This window comes from Cebus imitator, unplaced genomic scaffold (genome assembly GCF_001604975.1).
Source record: "Cebus imitator isolate Cc_AM_T3 unplaced genomic scaffold, Cebus_imitator-1.0 Scaffold4, whole genome shotgun sequence".
Lineage (NCBI taxonomy): Eukaryota > Metazoa > Chordata > Mammalia > Primates > Cebidae > Cebus > Cebus imitator.
Window position 1 is genome coordinate 14,760,959 of NW_016107319.1, and position 17,143 is coordinate 14,778,101.

At 35.6% G+C, this 17,143-nt stretch overlaps 1 protein-coding gene across 1 annotated transcript in view; it reads right to left on the reverse strand.

Annotated features, from left to right (window-relative positions):
• Nucleotides 1-17,143, reverse strand: part of IQCM (IQ motif containing M) — a 490,160-nt gene that overhangs the window by 280,141 nt on the left and 192,876 nt on the right. Inside the window, 1 exon segment of the mRNA XM_037740696.1 lies at nt 1,512-1,631. Coding sequence (XP_037596624.1) covers nt 1,512-1,631 — 120 coding nt within the window.

Below are 17,143 nucleotides of genomic sequence, written 5' to 3' on the forward strand. Positions count from 1 at the left end.
AAAAAAAAAAAAAAAAAAGAACTTGGAGATAGGGAGGGGAACAACACACAGGGCATGTCAGGCGGTGGTGGGGTATGGGGAGGGGAGGGAGAACACAAGGACAAATAGCTAATGCATGCAGGGCTTAAAACCTAGGTGTGGGTGGATAGGTGCAGCAAACCACCATGACACACATATAACTGTGTAACAAACCCAAACCTAGGTAGCAGTTTGATAAGTGCAGCAAACCACTATGGCACACGTATACCTACACAACAAACCCAAACTTAAAAGTTTTGGTTTACAGAAAAAATATAAAAATATAAAAATTCAACATGTGTTATTTAAAATGACAGATTAAGAACTATTCAACAGATAGAAAAAATAATTTTGTAAAATATATTTCAGTTGTCTAATAATGTTATGGACTAAGTTGTGTCCCCTTAAAATTCATATGTAGTAGTTCTAATATTCACTGTAACTTTATTTGGAGATAAGGCCTTGAAGAAAGTAATTAAGATTAAATGAGGTCATAAGGGTAGGGTCCTAATCCAATATGACATCAGGGATGCATTAGTACAGAAGAAAGACAATGTGGCCAGGTGCAGTGGCTCACACCTGTAATCCCAGCACTTTGGGAAGCCAAGGTGAGCAGATGACCTGAGGTCAGGAGTTCAAGACCAGCCTAGCCAACAGGATGAAGCTCTGTCTCTACTAAAAATACAAAAATTTGCCAGGTGTGGTGGCAGGCATTTGTAATACCAGTTACTTGGAAGGCTGAGACATGAGGATCACTTGAACCCGGCAGGTGGAGGTTGCAATGAGCTGAGATCACACCATTACACGACAGACATATTCACACACAGAACAGAACATGTGAGAGATGCAAGAAATCCAGACATATTTAAAGACAGTAAGAAATACAATGTTGTAAAATAGCGTTATGTGACCTTTTAAGAAATTGTAGCTAAAGATGTCTGAATAATATGAGTTTCTCCTACTATTCACATGTATGTATTAGGACTTGCTTTAACAAACAGATGAATTTAAAGTACGAACTCTACTTTTAGATCACAGGCTGTCATGCCCTGGATTAGAGTCTTCATTGAGAAAACCATCAATAGGTGATCGTAAAACTGCCCTTGGCTTTTTTAATCCTTCCATTATCATGCCTTTAACAGATGTCTACATTCTCCCCTGGCCTTCATTATGTTTTCTTGATAGTCTATGTACCATTACAAAAATAGTTGATGTGCTAACACATTTGGGGCAAACCATGTGATGATCACTTTGACTAATGCTTTTCAAATAAAAAAAATGACACACATATTGTGGGTTAGGGTGATCGGCACAATTTAAGCAAGACAAAAGAACAGAACTAAAGCATTGCTTCAGAAAAAAAGAATGTCAATGGAGAAGTATCTTAGGACTGAAATAGGTCCATAGTAAAATCTCAAGTGCTTTCATTAAAATTAACCCAATAATTTACTGGAGAAATGGTAATTCCGCTCTACATATAGTTTTATAAATACTTACATTATAATAATGCCGAAATATTGATGATGATTGAGAGAAACTAACTTGACTGAAGTCACAAGCCAAATGGAAAGACCTTGTCGGCACAAATCCTCTCCAGTCATAGAACACTTTGTCTGTTAGAAATATCAACATATATTAAACAATATTTATACAGGAAAAGTACACACTGATTATATTGCTTAATGTTGCAAAGAGTAAAGCAAATCATCTTTATAGGCTCACTATTCTGTACTAAAATCACATCTTGTCATCTAATCTGAGAGAAGTGAAGAAGTGATAGGATTGCATAGAGAGAGGCTTCAATTAATTGGCTCCTTCATAAGGTAAGGCTCTCATGTTTTTATTGCATAGCATGCCCATCAAAAAACTAATAGGTTCATTGTCTTCACTGTGTTCTCCTGAAGAACATCAACTTCTTTTTTTTAAAGGAATCTTAAAGCAAAATCATATTTGTGAATAGCAATTATAAAAATAAAAGGAAAACCTCTCTGTGTTACATACATTAAAAGAAAATTCAGTATTATTATAAGGCACAAGTTTTGAAATTGCCAAGTAAATTATTAAAAGTGTTTAAGGTAAATAGGTTGAAAGCACAAAAGGTGAGCCAGCATCACCCCATATTTCCTCTGTCTCGTGACAGTTGGTACATAAGATTTCTACAGGAACTTTTCTTCTTTAATCATGGAAAGGAGATTTAGGATTTATTTGTCCATTTATTTCTCAGAGATATTAAACATTTAAAAAGAAAATTCAGTTCAATCCTGTCATCCAAATGAATCAAACTATTGTCATATTTCCAATTTGCCTTCATATCTATACACACACACACACACTCTCACACACACACACACACACACACACGTGTATATATGGATATAGGTGATAATGTGTATATATGTGTATATACGTGTGGGTGTATATATACATAATCTTTCCTGAAACTTTCAATTTAATAAAGTCATCCATGGACTGCTTAGTTTTATATAAATTTATAGAAAACTCAAAAGTAAGAAATTCTGTCACTTTATTGCTTCAATTTATTTACAGGATCATAAAGTTGAATGGTCTATGGGGAGGCAATGAAGTAACATAAAATAATGAAAAGGTAATGTTATCTCAGAGACATCTTAATCAGTACATACACATTCTACCTCATTTTAATTTTATATCTATTTCTTCCATTTCAGTTGAGAGTCTGTGCCCTCTTTCAAAAAGGCAAAATCTCTGGAAGAGGCAACACAATCACATTTCAATCACAATTCAATGTGAATCTATGAAATTTTTTAATGGAAGCAAATGCCAATAATGAGTAACTTATAGAGAATCTGAGCATTTTAGTACCTAAGAAGAAGATAACAAGGGAAAGGCCATGCCCTTTATACTTTCATTTGGCAGCTTTATAAGGGCAAGGGAGTATAAAAGAGTAACACAAGAGTCATTAAGATGTGTACACCCTTACATTTCTTATAATGCCCTCCTAACTCATTCAAAGTATTCTCCAATTCATCAGCACTATTCCTGGCCTACCTACCCTTCTTAATGCACTACTACATACAGTAAGTAACAGCTCATAAATATTTTATATAATTGTGCTTCTCTTTCCAATCTCCTTTTTGAATATATAAACTCTTCCAAGGCAAGGATTATACTTACTTGGAACTGCTCTGTGTTTCTGATTCATTAGCAATGTGAACAAGGTAGCTATGTAAACACTGGTGAATAAGAAGGAGGATATTGAACATTTCCAACATAAAGAAATGACAAATGTCTGAGATGAACAATATGTTAACTACTCTGATCTGATCACTATGCATTATATGTATAAAAACACTATTCTGTACCTCCATAAATGTGTAGAATTATTATGTGCCATTTTAAAAAATAAAATTAAATAAATAAAATTCTTCTGTAATTAAAAAAAATAATAATTGGTCTGAAGAGGTTAAATCTTATAGGCAAAGGGGATATCTTCTTGATCATTGAAGAGCATAACTCAATATAAAACTAAAATCTATGTAACTTATTTTTCCAGTAGGCTCCAGAGCATTTTCAAATATTTTATCTTGTTTACTCACAAAACAGACTTACAGAGTTGAAAACACGATACATTATTTTCTCCCAGTACATAGGTATCATTCCAGAAAATATAGCTATAACTTTTCTGCTTCAGGAAGCAGTAAGCCTCCACTAAAATCCTCAAGGTAATCATTCATACACTGACATATGCTAATCACTCCTCCTTAGAAGCGAGGCACAGAAGGTGACATGCAACAAATTCCAGTTTATTCCACAAAGTCAGTGGAAAGTTATAAGCTAATAGTTTGATGAAGACCAAGTCATTAATCAGACTAAATCTTCACAAACCCTTCCTAGAGTCAACAATCTTCACATATAATGCCACATAGAAATAAAAGCTCTGAGTCCCAAGTGTGTGTGTGTGTGTGTGTGTGTGTGTGTGTGTGTGTGTGTGCATGCATGTGTGTGTACACATATGCACAAGAGCAGGCTGTATACTGATAAGTGGAAGAGAAATCTTATCAGTAATCCCAGTCATCAGTCAGCAGGACAGAACAAAGTATTGTAAACAAATCTGAGGAAAATGCAGTAACAAGATCAAGATTTAGAAAGAAACCAAAATGGTCACATCAGTTTAACAAGGGGTTAAAAAGTAGCAATCCTTGAATACAAAAAAAAATTGTTAAATAAGTACTCATACTGATACCTTTCTGACTTTGTGTTTGTTCAGTATTTTAGACTATCATCAAAAAATATTAATTCATGTTAGTGTGCTGTCTTTATGCATATCTAATTTGCATATCTAGACTTGAAAGTATTTCACTTGGTTTGTATGTGGCATAAAACTGAATATATAATGGTGTGCCCTGTGTGTGTGTGTGTGTGTGTGTGTGTGTGTGTGTGTGTGTGTATGTGCACACGTTCCTGGATTAGAACCAAATTTGGCATTGATTAAAAGGCTAACCAACAAAACTGTAAGAGTGAAAGGTCCCACAGAATTCAACTGAAATAAATACATGAAGGAAAAGAAAATCCTTAAAAATGTTTTTTTTTAGTAGAGACAGGGTTTCACCATACAAAAAATTAGCTGGGCATGGTGGCGCGTGCCTGTAATCCCAGCTACTCAGGAGGCTGCGGCAGGAGAATTGCCTGAACCCAGGAGGTGGAGGTTGCGGTAAGCCGAGATCACGCCATTGCACTCCAGCCTGGGTAACAAGAGCGAAACTCTGTCTCAAAAAAAAAAAAAGGGAGGGGGGTTTAATTCTGGTTTTTAGATATTTTTCACCAGACCATCTCCCCTCATTTTCTAGCATCATCTTGATGTTTATAATGGTAATCATTTTTCAGTTTTATTTTGTTTTTGTTCAAATTTATGTAGTTAACAATTAGCCAATTATTTACAGAGGTGGGGGACATTTCTAAAACATAATAAGCAGTTGTTATTTTAGTGGCTTAAATTATACAAATTACTCACAGAAAATTGAAAAGATCATCTACCACAGGTGATAATGTCAGGGAATGAGAAAAGAAACAAGGGAAAGAAAAAGGAAGGAAAGAAAAGTTCTTAGGTAGTTAAGACGTTCCCTACAGCTATAATTTTTGTAGTGATAAATATTATCTTCATATCGCAAGTCAATACATTTGTTCAATTGACCTAGATTTCAGCAAAAGACCCAAAAGCAACAGCAGTTGAGAGTTTAAAAATACACTGTTTTAGTCAACTTAGAAACCATACGCTCTTAAGAAACAGTGTGTACATCTGCCTTCCACAGAGTAGAAGGAAGTTCAAATGAAAATGTATCTTTATTAGGATATGATGAAGCCAAAGACATTACTGGGTTTAGTGGTCCTGTGTCCCTAGAGCCTCTTTTATGCCAAACTCGTTCTGTTTCCCTTTTATCAATTCTCTTGTATCAATTAATTCTTTGAGTTAATTGCACATGCAGTTTTAATCTGAAGGTAATTACAAACAATTAATAGTTAGGAGACAGAATTAGCAGTTCTTAGTTTGATTATCTATATAATTAAAAGGGTGGTAAACTAGAGTTGACAAATAGCATCTTAATCATTTGAGTAATCAAACCCCAGAAGCCTGCTTGGGTGGCTGAATTCCATCTGTTACATTAGTTTAAATTTTAGAATTAATGGCTGAAATGTCCATTTAAATCAATTCATATGTGTTGAAATTATAGTACAAAATTAACAAGGCATATATTCTAAAATTAAACTACCTTCTTTTGTTTGCTTATAATAAGCTGTTTGAAAAAGGATTCAATAAAAACAAAGATTTGTAGGGGAGTAAAAGTAATATATTTTCCTCATTGGAATTTCATGGAGGTAACATCCCTGTATCAAAGACTGCTTAACAAGAGAAAAGTATAAGAAGCTTATTTATCAAAGTTTTGTGTAACATGGGAGGCTTCAGAAAGGAAGACCCAAAGGCTCAGGGAAATTTTTTTTTTATGAAGAATGGACAGTCATGTAGAAGTATGATTGGACAAAAATAGGGTATGACCTTATGATAGTAAACTAAGGGAACCTCAGCAAGGCCGATTTCTTCATATTCTTCTTGGCTTCTAGGCATGGGGCAGAACATTTGTCACAAGAGAGTCTTTAGGAGGGAAGGGAGGAAGTCGGGGGTGAATTTCCTGGGTTTTATGGCTAGCTTTGGAGGAGAGGAATTCTAGTTTCTATGTCCAGCTTCTAGGGAGAAAAATTCAGAGAGGGCTTCCTGATTCTACTGTCCTCCCAATCCTTGCAGCCCAAAATACTCAGCATGCCAAGGCATCACATTTTTGGGGTATCATGTTCTGAGTCCTGAAAGATTCGATAGACTAAATTATTTATATCTACTGAATGCCAGTTAATAATCATGGATATCAATTTATTTTATAACATTTCTAACATATATGGATAGTTCTTTTTGTAGTATGTTCTGTTTAATACTTTGTGTTTAACACTTTGTGTGTTAATACTGAGTGTGGACTTGATTGGATTGAAGGATACAAAGTATTGATGTTGGGTATGTCTGTGAGGGTGTTGCCAAAAAAGATTAGCATTTAAGTCAGTGGAATGAGAAAGGCAGACCTACCCTTAACCTGGGTGGGTACAATCTAATAAGCTGCCAGTGCAGCTAGAATATAAACAGGCAACAAAGTATGAAAAGGGAGACTGGCTTAGCCTCCTGGCCTACATCTTTCTGTCGTGCTGGATGCTTCCTGCCCTGGAACATCAGACTCCAAGTTCTTCAGTTTTAGAAGTTGGATTGGCTCTCCTTGCTCCTCAACCTGCAAATGCCCTATTGTGGGACCTTTGTGGGATTTTGTGATCGTGTAAGTTAATACTTAATAATCTCATATATATTTATGAGTATATATATATATATATATATATATATTCCATTAGTTCTGTCCCTCTAGAGAACTGTGACTAATACATATGCTGAGACAGCAAATAAGATACACTTCTAATCCTTTTTCGACTATCTGATGGGACCAGAGGTTTGTAGATAGAGAGCAAATAATAAGAAACAAACAAGCTTAAGGTGGGTTAGAAAATGTATGGGAACTTAATTCTGATGCGAAAAGAATGTGATATAGAACAGTAGCATCACTGTTGAATAGCATCTTTCTGAATTGCCAAATATTTCTATTCGAACAAGGTTGGTAGATACTTTGAAGCTAATAGTGGCTAAAAAAAATTGTTAAAAAAAAAAAAAAGACTTCTGGTTCAATATGGTTTGTTACCTTCATCTGTGAGGCAGCCCCTTTACAACCTGACTGAAATACTATAATGATAAAGGAGAAGATGAAAATCTCAAGGTCACAAAAAATAAATCTAGGCATTTACCAATTTGCAATTGAGAAGAAAATTTAATTAGGATAATGGAAGAGAATTGAGGAAAGCAATTAGTGACTTTTACATAATAATATACTCAACCCATCCTAATCTGAAAGATGGTAGAAAGATGCTTAATAAATTCCAAGGAAAAAAATACAGAAAAAAAAAGAACAAAAAATGTTTCTCTAATGTAGGTGCTGTTTTCAAATAACTGATTCCCTTTTCCTACCTTGATCTACCCCAATCCACTTAGACACTGCAGCTCCAAGACAACAACTAGGAAAGAAAGTAGCCCTGGCTCTAGCAGCAGTGCTTTATTTTTTTATTTTTTAATTGCATTTTAGGTTTTGGGGTACATGTGAAGAACATGCAAGATTGTTGCATAGGTACACACATAGCAGTGTGATTTGCTGCCTTCCTCCCCTTCACCTATATCTGGCATTTCTCCCCATGTTGTCCCTCCCCTATTTCCCCCCAACAGAGCCCAGTGTGTAGTGCTCCCCTCCGTGTCCATGTGTTCTCATTGTTCAACACCCGCCTATGAGTGAGAACATGCGGTGTTTGATTTTCTGCTCTTGTGTCAGTTTGCTGAGAATGATGGTTTCCAGGTTCATCCATGTTCCTACAAAGGACACGAACTCATCATTTTTGATGGCTGCATAATATTCCATGGTGTATATGTGCCACATTTTCCCTGTCCAGTATATCATCGATGGGCATTTGGGTTGGTTCCAGGTCTTTGCTATTGTAAACAGAGCAGCAGTGTTTGATACAGTCTGATTGTAAGGAAAGAGTTCTGTGCAGAGGCTGGGGCTGGCAGGTATTAATAACAATGCATAACGGAGATTGTAATTTTTCATGAGCTAAATAGCTAAAAATAATAATGACGGTGTGGAATAGGAAAATCATTACCTCAGCAGAGCTCAATTGTTCAAGACAAATGTCTCTGCAAGTTACTGGGAATTAGGTAGAGTACCAGGCATTGACGTGCAATCATCAACTACAGAACTAGATTTTTCTCATCCCTGAGAAAAATCCAAATGTTCTTTCTATTTGTAATGACTCACTGCATAGATCAATTTCTCCTTATCTGGGACAAAGTAAATAAACTAGGGCCTACATTAATCATGGTAATGCTTGTTAATACTTATTGAAGGCTCAAATTACTAAACAATTTACATACATTACCTGAACTATGCTGCAGAATAACACTATGAGGCAGATGTTCCATTTGTCAGAAGAGAAAACACATTAAGTCACTTGCTCAAGTTCAGATAGCGGGTAAGAGGCTATATGAGCCCAGGTCTATCTTGAAGCTTATCTGTGACTCTGACACAAGGGAAAAGGCCTTTGTAGTAGACCAGTTAGAAAGGTACCCATGTCCTAATCCCTGGAACCTATAAATGTTAGCTTACATGGCAAAAGAGACTTTGCAACTGTGATTAAATTAAGGATTCTGAAATGGGAAGGGAGATTATCCAGGACTGTCCTGGTGGGCCCCAAACAGAATCACAAGTGTCATTACAAGAGAGTCAGAGGGAGACTTTACTACAAAAGAGGAGATGTAATGAGGCAGAAAATAGAATGGAGTGATGTGAAAAAGGGATCATGAGCCAAGGAATGCAGGTAGCCTTAGCAAACTGGAAAAGGCACAGAAACAGATTCTTCCCTAGGGTCTCTGGAAGGAACTAGTCCTGAAGACACCTTGACATAATTCAGTGAAATTCATTTCAAACTTACAGCCTCTACAAATATAAGAAAAAATTGAGGATTGTTTCAAGTTACCAGGTTTGCAGTAATTTGTTACAGCAGCCAAAGTGAAACTAACACAGTCTACAATTCTAAAAATTCAGTAAAAGTGTTTAAGTCTAAAAATATTCAGCTAGACCCAGGGGAAAATTTTAGAAAAGTGCTTGGCATTCTCACTATATTATAATAAGCCAACTCTTTTAAATAGAAGCCAAAACAATGAGAAAAAAAAAACTAAGAGTTTAATAATAATAATTGTAAATCAAATAAAAATGAAAATTAGCATTTTTAAAAGGCAAGAAATACAAAGAAACAAAAATGTAATGGTGGAATAAAAATGTACTTCAGAGTTAGTAGAAGTATAAGTGACAGCACAGAATATCAAATGACTGGATTTGGCAAGCACTCCTAGAATGCAGAAGAAAAGCATCCAAAGATGAGAATTATGAGAGAGAAGATTATAGATTAAGAGCACAAAAAATAAATATCCATCAAAGGAACTATACACATTACTGAAAATGAAACTAGAATAATCAGAAATGAAGAAAACATACTATGTAATGATTTTCTGGGCTAAACAAAAGATTTGAATCATCTGATTATTGGAGTTCATTGCATTTTGGGAAAACTTTATTAAGAGACTTGTATACAAGTATATTCTGCAAAATTACAGGAGTAAAGAAAGTTTAAATAATTAGAATTTTTAAAATTTCATACATATTCAAGAAGAAAAACATCTACAAATGTATAAACTCCAGCTTATTCTCAAATTTATTCTGTTAAACAGCAAAACAGCAAAATAATCAATAAATAATATAACACCAACAGAATTTTCAAGAAAAGTGAAAAGTTAAATAAACTTTGTAACAAAATTGTCTTCAATGTATAAAGGCCAGAAAAAAGAAATCATTCTCAAATATACCAAGGCTCTGAAAATCTGCTCAGAAAACATTTAACTGAAGACCAAGGCATGAATCAATAAAAGAATTTAGAAACCACAGTATAAGAGAACCAGCAGTTATTCCCCTCACCAATAAATGCACTTCTCATAGTATCAGGGGTAGTTACATGGATTCTATAGCTTGGTCTTAAAGTGTGGTCCTGCCTGGCTTTACCTCACAGTTTCTATTCTGCATATTCTACTTTTTTTCAGGAACCAAACCATTTTTTTCCCCTAGGGTATAAACTTGAACTCACTCACAGTTCAAATGAAATGAGCTTTCAAATTGAATCCTCTTCCATTATTATCCAAAGAAACAATAACCAGTTTGTTCTGCTATGCACTTACAAATACTAAACATTTTATTTGGTTTGGATCATGTACCCAGAGACCCAATATAATGGCGATTTTTATTTTCTCACAACTTAAATATGAGTTTTCTCCTTTTTAGCAATTCAAACTGAATCACCTGAATCATGGCCTTGCCCTTCACAAAGCTCTTCATTATATCATAGGAACAGCCTCTGGGTGTTCCTATAAAGCTGGGTGACTTAACTAAGAGGAAAAAAATTAACAGCAATTGTCTTTGGGTAGCAGAATACTATATAACTGTCATGATAGTATTCTGTATTTTCCCAATGTTTTGCAATTAATCATAACTAATGGCAATTTTAGAGAAAACACATTAAGTCTATATGACTTTAGGTAAAAATAGGCAAAAATTATGTTAAAATTATGACAAAGCAAGGTATGGAGAAAGCAACACAAACTTTAGAAATACTTGCTTCTAAGTAGGCATTAGACTGAGACGAAATTTCACTCTTTCTAAAGAGAACATTTTGTATTTGCAAAGGAGAAAATACAATTTGTTTAAACTTCCTTGAATAAAGGTACATACAAAAAATGAATGTTTCCTTTAAATATGCCCTCAATGGCACCTTTCAGGGGGTGGGTGTGGTGGGGGGCAAAGAATGTGAACCACAATATCTTTAGATAACAGTCAAAACTCATATTACCTTCCCAGGAAGGGAGAAACACAGCCTGTTGTGTCATAGTAGCTTTAGAAAACTTTGGTCTTAGGCTTACAAAGGGAAGACTCTTGATTAGGAAAATCAGGGGTGCTGATGCCAAGTCTATCTGAGATTTACTTCTGCAATGTAAGGGCTACTATCTGACTTTGTAATTTGAAAAAGCCTCTTGGATGGCAGCACACTTGTCATCTTTGTCAGGAAGCACACTGCCAAATGTAGCTGTTGCGGGTAATGGGCTGCAAACACCAGCAGGATGGGGACTGTGTCCCAGGTACTGTTCTGCTGCCTGCATAACCACAGTTCCTGGAACAGGGTATGCACTACTTTTGTAGTACAAATGATTGTTATGGTGAACTACATGATACATGCTTTACAGATAACAGTGAAGTCTAGGTTTCTAAGCAAGAAAGACAGAGGTCCTGGGGAAAAGTGGACACTGAGTGATCATTTAAGAGTGATCATTAAGCATTTTCTTAATGGTCTACCTGAAAAGGAAGCAACAATTAAGTAGTTTTTTATTCCTCTCACATAATTCGATTTTTTTACAAAAATAATTATTCCAAGTTTATTACATATTGAGGTATGAATCATATGTGCCTTACCTATTTTAGCCAAGGCTTTGATGCCTGAACTCATATATCCCTGATGAAAATGAAAATTTGAAAAGACTTTTAGGAAAGTAATTGTCAGTAATAAAAGTCTTTTAAAAGTTCACAACTTTTGTAATACCAATTCTAAGAGTCTTTCATAAGGAAATTATCTCAAATATGACTACAGATTAACAAAGTTGTTTATTATAGCATTAATTATAATAATTATGCAGAAAACACTTAATATAGCAAGCTTGAGACTGCTGTTCTTAGCAAGATCTGCTTGTAAAATTAATCTTTGGTTCATATGTTAGAACTCGGCAGGTAAACAATTCCTGATATGAAACTTCCCATAAATTATAAGGGTGTCTCTCTATACCCAGACCAATTGTACACACAATATGGTTTTTGCTGAATATCTGCTTTCCTTCCAGAAATCTGGAATGTTGATACATGCTTGGCAGAGTATGCCTATGTGACTAGGCTCCAATAAAAATCTTAGGTACTAAGTTTTTAACAAGCGTCCCAGGTATATAACACTTCACACATGTTGTCATGATTTGTTGCTGAAGAAATTAAGGGCGTCCTTTGTGATTATACTGGGAGAGGACTACTGGAGTCCTGCTCCTGGTTTCCTGTGGATTTCTTTCCTGTACCTCTTCCCTTTGCTGATTTTACTTTGTAATTTTTCACTGTAATATATCTTAGCCATGACTACAACCATATGCTAAGTACTCTGAGACCCTCTAATGAATCACCAAACTTGGGGTGGTCTTTGGGGCTCCAATACAAAAATAAAATAGGAAATACTATAAATGTCCAGAAATGGGAGACTGGGTAAGCACATTTTACTATATCATGCATTGAATTATTCCTCAACAACAAAAGTTATGCTTATTAAGTATTTTACATTATAACTGTACTATAAGAAAAAAATCTCATATACCTCGTTTTTTTAATTATAGGCCAAAAAAAATCCATAAACAAAAATACCAATGAAATTGTGCCAAAATGTTAATAGATTTTTGTTTAATCAATTTTTTTCTGTATTTTATTATCTTATTTCTAAGTAGGTTGATTGCAGAGTTCATGAAACCTTAAATACCTTACTCACATACAGCCACCTCTTAAGGAAAGTTACTCTAATTGTTTCTTTCTCCATATCAATTGCCATTGTACTTAAACCATGGTTTCACTGTGAAACTAGACTTGCCACTGAGCTTTGGAGGACAAGAATAGGAAGCAGTCTGTGAGTCTGAGGCAAACACATATGAGTTGGACATGAGTGATTAGGCATATTGGATGTATTCGGCTCAAACTCTGCCCAGTTTGGTTTCTACATCACATAGAAACAATCTGATACAATCAAAACTTTTTTTTCTTTTTTCTTTTTTTTTTTTTTGAGAAGGAGTTTCACTCATGTTACCCAGGCTGGAGTGCAATGGCGCCATCTCGGCTCACCGCAACCTCCGCCTCCTGGGTTCAGGCAATTCTCCTGCCTCAGCCTCCTGAGTAGCTGGGATTACAGGCACGCACCACCATGCCCAGCTAATTTTTTTGTATTTTTGGTAGAGACGGGGTTTCACCATGTTGACCAGGATGGTCTCGATCTCTTGACCTCGTGATCCACCCGCCTCGGCCTCCCAAAGTGCTGGGATTACAGGCTTGAGCCACCGCGCCCGGCCTATGTTAACAGTTTAAAAGCTAGGTGAATGAACAGAAGCAGGCTATGTTAGCTGAGCGGTGAACCAACCTTACCAGTTCTCTCTGAAGCTGGTTGATAATCCCAGCATTGGGAAACCTAGAACTGAGAATGACTGGGGTGAAGGGATGACTTTCCATAATACCTTCACCTATAAGCTCCATCATTAAAGAAAATTTCTGCAGGTTTTAAAAAAAAACACAGACCTGAACATTTGGCTTTCCAGAATTTCTATAATGAAGAGGTATTTGATTAGTTATGTGAAAGAAAGATTAAGCTTTAGAAAATAAAAATTATCTACAAAATGTATAGTCATAAATCTTTGGTATTTTATTTATTCACATATTATGCTTGAGCTAGAATTGTTGTGCAAATTTTAAGCAAATTCAATGAGCTGGCCCTTTTAGGAAACAAAAATAAGATTATTAATTTTGTTATTTCCATCTGTTTTTGATGACTGGCTTGTCAAGATTGAAGGTCACTAATGTAACATTATCTTTATTGAAAGCTCATTAGAGTAATACATTCAAAAGAGAAAAGAAAGATCCTAGTGACAAAAACTAAGGGATAATTACAGAACATAGCCCTGCTTATGTCTGTATGTTCATTCCAAATTCACTCTATTCTTTACTACTCTCCTAGTCAGGGCTGGGAGGGAGCTAGCTTGTTACCTTACAAGGTATGAACTGTATACGACTGATGGGAACTTCACTAAATTGTAGGCATAGCAGTGTGGAGAATTAAGTTAAAAATCTATGTTAGTACTAAGAGGCTCACAAAGTCCAAGCGATAGAGCTAAAGCAAAAGATAAAGCAAATATCACACATAAATATAAGAAACGAGAATAGAGAAATGACCTAAGGCAAAGGCTTTCTATTACTGCATCAATCTACAATTATTGGATGTATGGATTAGTCAATTTGTACCTATCCTTTTCAGTCCTTTCATCAGATAGAAAGCAAAATGAAACACAAACCATTATTTCTACTTGTTATAAATATAAGCGAAAGACTAAGCCTTGGGAGGATGAAGAAATTTCTGAATATTAATGCTTTAGATGTTATCTTTGAAGTTCAGATAGCCACATGAATTTCTGTTTCCATTATTACTAGTAATTGAAAATTGACAGTACTAATAAAATATTCCACAGATGCTCTGTCTTTTCCCTCCTACACACCAACAGATCAAATTCAACAAAATTTGATTCTTTTGAGAAACATAATATGTATTACTATAATAGAAATTTTAAGAATAATTAAAGACAAAATTAAGTTTATTTTTTTGATATTTTTCAATCTACCTTACTGGTCTTACTACTATGTCCACATTTGAAACTTTCCTCCAGTTAAACACTCTTTCTGCTCCCTTAACCTAAAATAACGTAGAGACCCATTTCTACACAGTTGCCTATGCCATGGTCCTCCCAGTAATCCATCCTCACTGATCTCTACTTTCCCAAATTATGGGCAACTTTCAAGGTTAAGCTTTAATATCATTATTTTTTTTCTTTCCACTCGTGAGGGTACATTTGAATTCAAAGGAACATTGTCCATGCCTATGTGCTGAATGGTATTGCCTAGGTTTTCTTCTAGGGCTTTTATGGCTTTAGATCTTACATTTAAGTCTTTAATTCATCTTGAGTTAATTTTTGTTAAGATGTAAGGAAGGGGTCCAGGTTCAGTTTTCTGCATATGGCTAGCCAGTTTTCCCAACAGCATTTATTAAACAGGGAATCATTTTCCCATTGCTTCTTTTTGTCATGTTTGTCAAAGATCAGATGGTTGTAGGTGTGTGGTGTTATTTCTGAAGCTTCTGTTATATTCCATTGGTCTATATATCTGTTTTGGTACCAGTACCATGCTGTTTTGGTTGCTGTAGCCTTGCAGTATAATTTGAAGTAAGGTAGTGTGATGCCTCCACCTTTGTTCTTTTTGCTTAGGATTGTCTTGGCTATGTGGACTCTTTTTTGGTTCCATATGAAATTTAAAGTAGTTTTTTCTAATTCTGTGAGGAAAGTCAATGGTAGCTTGATGGGGATAGCATTGATTCTATAAATTACTTTGGGCAGTATGCCCATTTTCACAATATTGATTCTTACTATCACCGAGCATGTAACGTTTTTCCATTTTTTGGCATCATCTCTTATCTCCCTGAGCAGTGGTTTATAGTTCTCCTTGAAGAGGTCTTTGACATCCCTTGTAAGTTGTATTCCTAGGTATTTTATTCCCTTTGTAGCAATTGTGAGTGGGAGTTCATTGATGATTTGATTCTCTCTCTATTACTGATTACAGGAATGCTTGTGATTTTTGCACAGTGATTTTGTATGCTGAGAGTTTGCTGAAGTTGCCCATTAGCTTAAGAAGATTTTGGGCTGTGAAAATGGGGTTTTCTAAATATAAAATCATGTCATCTGCAGAGACAATTTGACTTCCTTTCTTCCTATTTGAATACCCTTTATTTCTTTATTTTGCCTGATTGTCCTGGCCAGAACTTCCAATACTATGTTGAATAGAAGTGGTAAGAGAAGGCATCCTTGTCTTGTGCTAGTTTTCAAAGGGAATGCTTCCAGTTTTTGCCCAGTCAGTATGATATTGGCTGTGGGTTTGTCATAAATAGTTCTTATTATTTTGAGATGCGTTTTATCAATACCTAGTTTATTGAGAGTTTTTAGCATGCAGGGGTGTTGAATTTTATCAAAGGCCTTTTCTGCATATCTTGAGAGAGACTTCATGATTAAACTATCAAAAGCAATGGCAACAAAAGCCTAAAGTGACAAATGGGATCTAATTAAACTGAAGAGCTTTTGCACAGCAAAAGAAACTATCATCAGAGTGAACATACAACCAACAGAATGGGAGAAAATTTTTGCAATCTATCCATCCAACAAAAGGCTAATATCCAGAATCTACAAAGAACTTAAACAAATTTACAGGAAACAAACAAACAACCCCATCAAAAAGTGAGCAAAGGGTATGAACTGGCACTTCTCAAAAGAAGACATTTATGAAGCCAAGAAATGTAAGAAAAAAAAAGCTTATCCTCACTGGTCATTAGGGAAACACAAACTAAAACCACAATGAGATACTATCTCATGCCAGTTAGAATGGCAATCATTAAAAAGTCAGGAAACAACATATGCTGAAGAGGATGCCAAGAAATAGGAAGGCTTTTATACTGTTGGTGAGAGTGTGAATTAGTTCCACCATTGTGGAAGACAGTGCAGCAATTCCTCAAGGATCTAGCACTAGAAATACCATTTGACCCAGCAATCCCATTATTGGGTATATGCCCAAAGGATTATAAACCATTCTACTATAGAGACACATGCACATGTATGTTTACTGTGGCACTGTTCACAATAGCAAAGACTTGGAACAAACCCAAATGCCCATCAGTGATAGACCGGATAAAGAAAATGTGCACATATATACCATGGAATACTAAGCAACCATAAAAAATGAATTCACGTCCTTTGCAGGGACGTGGATGAAACTGGAAACCACCATTCTCAGCAAACTAAGGCAAGAACGGAAAACCAAACACCACATATTCTCATTCGCAAGTGGAAGTTGAAAAATGAGAGCACATGGACACAGGGAGGGGAACATCACACAACATGGCTTGTTGGGTGGTGGGGTGCTAGGGGAGGGATAGCATCAGAAGAAATACCTAATGTAGATGATGGGCTGATGGGTGCAGCAAACTACCATGGCACATGTATACCTATGTAACAAACCTGCACATTCTGCATATGTAC